This window comes from Brassica oleracea, chromosome C9 (assembly GCF_000695525.1).
Source record: "Brassica oleracea var. oleracea cultivar TO1000 chromosome C9, BOL, whole genome shotgun sequence".
NCBI lineage: Eukaryota > Viridiplantae > Streptophyta > Magnoliopsida > Brassicales > Brassicaceae > Brassica > Brassica oleracea.
The window spans coordinates 2,514,192-2,518,627 of NC_027756.1; the positions used below are offsets into that span (position 1 = coordinate 2,514,192).

At 36.3% G+C, this 4,436-nt stretch overlaps 1 protein-coding gene across 2 annotated transcripts; it reads right to left on the reverse strand.

Annotated features, from left to right (window-relative positions):
* Window positions 1-202: 202 nt before the first annotated feature.
* Window positions 203-3,305, reverse strand: LOC106313526 (acetyl-CoA acetyltransferase, cytosolic 1). Of its 2 annotated transcripts, none has more exons than XM_013751350.1 (14): window positions 3,134-3,305; window positions 2,973-3,015; window positions 2,802-2,900; window positions 2,548-2,721; window positions 2,361-2,466; window positions 2,154-2,292; window positions 1,954-2,031; window positions 1,805-1,870; window positions 1,301-1,386; window positions 1,132-1,231; window positions 925-1,035; window positions 798-839; window positions 520-713; window positions 203-415 (listed from the first exon to the last, which is right to left on the reverse strand). In XM_013751350.1, exons 2-13 carry the CDS (start codon window positions 3,004-3,006, stop codon window positions 537-539), a joined length of 1,212 nt encoding a protein of 403 aa, XP_013606804.1. In that variant the 5' UTR covers window positions 3,007-3,015; window positions 3,134-3,305; the 3' UTR covers window positions 203-415; window positions 520-536. The 2 variants fall into 2 exon arrangements, with proteins under 2 accessions (XP_013606804.1, XP_013606805.1); XM_013751351.1 differs by having other exon boundaries at window positions 2,973-3,013; window positions 3,131-3,305.
* Window positions 3,306-4,436: the final 1,131 nt, after the last annotated feature.

The window sequence follows — 4,436 nt, forward strand, 5'->3', positions numbered from 1 at the left end:
TTTCGGAAAACCGAAGTCGCGGGGCAATCTTGAACTATGGCATGAACAACCTTTTCAAATATGTGTACATTTGAGGTGACTAGATATCATAAAGAAAAAAACAATAACATGATTTGCATGAAGATGAAAATATTCATTACAAAGAAGAGGAAGACACCTACTAGCAAAAGGGTTTGACAAATGGTAAAACTATCGTTAGAAGTCAAAAATGAATAGGTTCATAACTGAGAACTGAGGTCACCAAGTACGGAAACAGAAACAGTAACAGAGTTCATATAACTAAATAGATTTAGCAACATCAAAGATCACTCGTTTATTGAGGGACCAACCAATATCAAACTTGAATTGCAATCACTGACTCTTGGAAGTTGGAAGAAAGATAGATAAGTGACATGCGTCTATATAGTTCACCAACCTGAAAACAAACACACGCACATGGGAGGAGATCATGAGTTTCACATGTTCCTTTTTATTTTCCGGCTTCTTGGATTGATGAACAATACTCAGAATGCAAGTTACCTGGATTCATAAATGAATCAAACAAGTTCAAGAACAAGAGCAGAAGCACCTCCTCCTCCGTTGCACACTCCTCCCACACCGTACTTTCCGTTTCTCTTCTTCAGTATCCCAAGTAATGTGATTAGAATACGGGCTCCACTACAGCCTAGAGGATGGCCTAAGGAGACAGCTCCTCCATTTACATTCACCTTCTCCTGTTGAATGCCAAAAGAAAACACTTGAGTAAGCTGATTGAGAAGATGAGGTTTAGTAGACTCAGATGATGTAAGAAGACTGACCGGACTAATCCCTAGTAGCTTTTGATTTGCAAGTGCTACAACCTGCAAAAAAAGGCAGTTCAGTAAAAATTAGCCATCACAGAGTTTTCTGTATTCTTTAGGGGGGAAGAAGACAGTTATTTCTTACTGCAAATGCTTCATTGATCTCATAGTAATCAACTTGAGAAGATTCCAAACCAGCATGTGCAATAGCTTTTGGTATCGCAAGAGCAGGAGCAGTAGTGAAAAACTCTGGTTCCTGTAGGGTTTGGGTCTCACTCAATGAATGGAACAAAACATCTAAAAATACTGCATTTTAAGAAAGGGAGGCAGAGCAGTATCATAACTGATGTACCTGAGCTGCATCACCATAACCTTTAATTTTTGCGAGTACTTGAAGTCCTAGCTGAAGCGCTTTCTCTCCACTCACTAAGACAAGGGCAGCTGCACCATCACTGTTCAGAGGGAAACAAAAAACTTTACTTAAGAAAAACAGAAGTTAAAACTCTTGATGAGTATATAACCTTATGCTAGAGGCATTTCCAGCTGTAACAGTGCCTCCATTCTCCTTGAAACTCGGACGGAGTTTTCTCAGTTTTGCAGCATCAAACTGAGATAGTAAGAGATCATACATGTAGCAAAGCATACTAATTTAGTTCTCATTTATTGTTTACATGTAAAAATAGTATGCAACAGGTGAGTAGCAAAAAGAAAGACCAGTTCACGTTCACTGGAGAACATAGGCCTGCGGTTATTAACCGAACCAAACCTGTCAGTTTGTTTCGGTTAGAGGGTCCGGTTCAATTTGGCAACTAAAACAAAAATTCAGTTTTCTAAAAGAAAAAAAATTACCAAACAATACCAATGTTAACCAAATTTCTTTCCGGTTCATTTCGGCGAGATTTCGACCGACACGAACTAACCGAATTATGAGCTAACCGAAGAAACTGACCCGCAGGACTAGGAGAACATATATCAGGGCATTAATGAATGTATAATCTATATAACCAAAAGGACACATAACTCACCTTCCCAGGACCTTCGTCCTTGTCAACAATGGTTGATGGCCTACCCCTTCCTCCTGAAACTTCAACCTGTATGACCAATCTCCAGTTATTGTATTCACCAAGTATATATATATGGCATCAACGAAAGACTAAACAAAAAATATACTAACCGGGACAATCTCCCATGTGAAGGCGCCAGCTTCCTGAGCAGCAATACCACGCTCAAAACTCTGAACAGCGTAGTCATCCTGCATATTCATCAATAAGACACCAAATCAACTATTTAATGTTTTGCGTTTCAATGAAACCTAATAAACATACAACAAGCATCACGGTCTTAATTCAAGAAAAGATTTAAGGAACAACATACTTGCTGCTCCCTAGTTATCTGAAACTTCTCAGCGCATAACTCTGCACAGCTTCCCATCCCACAGTCGTTATAGACATCCCACAGTCCATCCTTAAGCATCCCATCTACTAGAGAATCATGACCAAACCGAGATCCTTTCCTGCATTAAATTTTTTTTTGAATAAGAAACTATTGAAATAGATATATGCATATACTACATCATTTTACCTAGCTTCTGCCAGGTATTTTGGTGTATTAGACATGCTTTCCATGCCACCCGCGACGACTACATCATTGATCCCCAACTGGATACTCTGAGCAGCAATCACCACCGCTGAAACCACACATAAAACATTTTATCTCCCTCATCTTTTTTTCCTGGAACTATATATAAAAAAAAAAACAGAGTTCTCACCTTTCATGCCTGAAGCACACACCTTGTTGACTGTAGTACAGATAACAGAGTTAGGGATCCCTGCACCTAAAGCAGCCTGACGAGCAGGAGCTTGGCCCAAATTAGCACTAAGAACATTGCCGAACACAACTTCTTGGACGAGAGACGGGTCAACATTTGCCCTCTTCAGAGCAGCTGAAATAAAAGCAAAAGCAGAGTCAACTACATAGCCCCTACAACAGAGAACTGCTCTGTTTTTTTAAGGAAAAACAGACCTGTGATAGCAACGGATCCAAGCTTTGTAGCGGGTAAGGACGAGAGAGATCCAAGAAAGCCACCCATTGGAGTGCGTGCAACACCCACAATGCAAACATCTGTAACAAAACTCGTTTAATAAAACAGAAGAATCAGGAAGAGAAGAGTGAGTGGTGAAGAGAGATAGATACCTCTGGGATTGACGGAATCTGCTGAATGGGCCATCGGAAATCTACACAAAATGGAGTCGAATGGTTGAAAGTCAACAATGGACACGTCTCATCAAAGAGATAGATCCATTTAATAAAGAGGTTCACGAGAAATGCGGAGATCTAATGGGATCGCTTACCTTTATACTTCAGTTCAGAGAGCGCGCGAAGGACGGGGAGAAGTGAAAGAAGTGACTTGTTTCCGTATATGATAACGACAATCAGTTGTGCAATATAGCTGGAACAGGGAGAGAGAGTGTTGTATAAAAAACAGTGTGTCTTGGTTGGTGAACCAGCGACGATAACTACGATGAAGCGCAACACGACGGATATGTGATCTCCACTAAATCTTTGTTTTCTTTTTAAATTAATTTATTGTATATTTATCCAATCAACCCCCTTGTTTTACATAAGTTCTACAAATAGCAGTGTATTTTTTAAAAAAATAGGTAACTAACATGAAACTTAAACTATTTACAAAAAAACTTATGATTGATGACCTGATGTTCAACTTTTGTAAAAAAAGAAAGGTAATTAACATGAAATTGAAACTTTAGCTATTTACAAATACTAATCTATTTCAACAAAAATTAGATAATTTTTTTTTTAACCTAGTTTGAAACTTGAAACTTTAGCTATCTACAAAATTTGTGATTGATGTTCAGCTTCTTGTAAAAAAAAAGGTATTTAACATGAAACTGTAGCTATTTACAAATATCAATCTATTTCAAAAATAATAAGGTAATTAACTTGAAACTTTAGCTATTTACAAAAATTTCACATTTCGAACATAAACTTGAAGTTATACATTGATGTTCAATATTTAAGTGAAGCTTCCATATGCCAAATATTATTTTCACTTTTTAGTTATTTACTTATTTTTGGTTTAATTAACGAAACTGATCAAATCGATTTAAAATATGTTATATTTCTAAAATTTTAATATTTGTCCCGATTCTTTTACCAAAAGTTAGAGCATAATTTTTTTTTAATTGTAAAGCAGACAAGATCGATATAAATTATTTTTTTGAAGTGATTTTCAATAAAAATAAATTATTGGCAAAAGTATAATTAGTTTTGACAGTTGATTGATATTTCTGAAGTGTCTTTTCTATACAAGATTTAATAAACCACAATATATGTTAAATATATATTTTATATATTATTAACAAAAGAAATATAAAATATAAACTCTGATCAAACCAATGTATTTTCAATTATTTTTATTCTTAAATGAGCTATGCGATTAGATTAGCAATGTAAACAAATGTTCTTTTAATTAAAGCAAAAGGTTTAAAGGATACAAAACCCTATTGTTCGATACTCCACCCAATTCCATCTCTCTTTTTCTCTGTCTAATTTCTTTCTGAAAATCAATTTAGGGTTCGTAACGAAATCGATTTGGGGAAGAAGGGTTATGTCGGGTAGGTTTTACGGAGTTGGGTC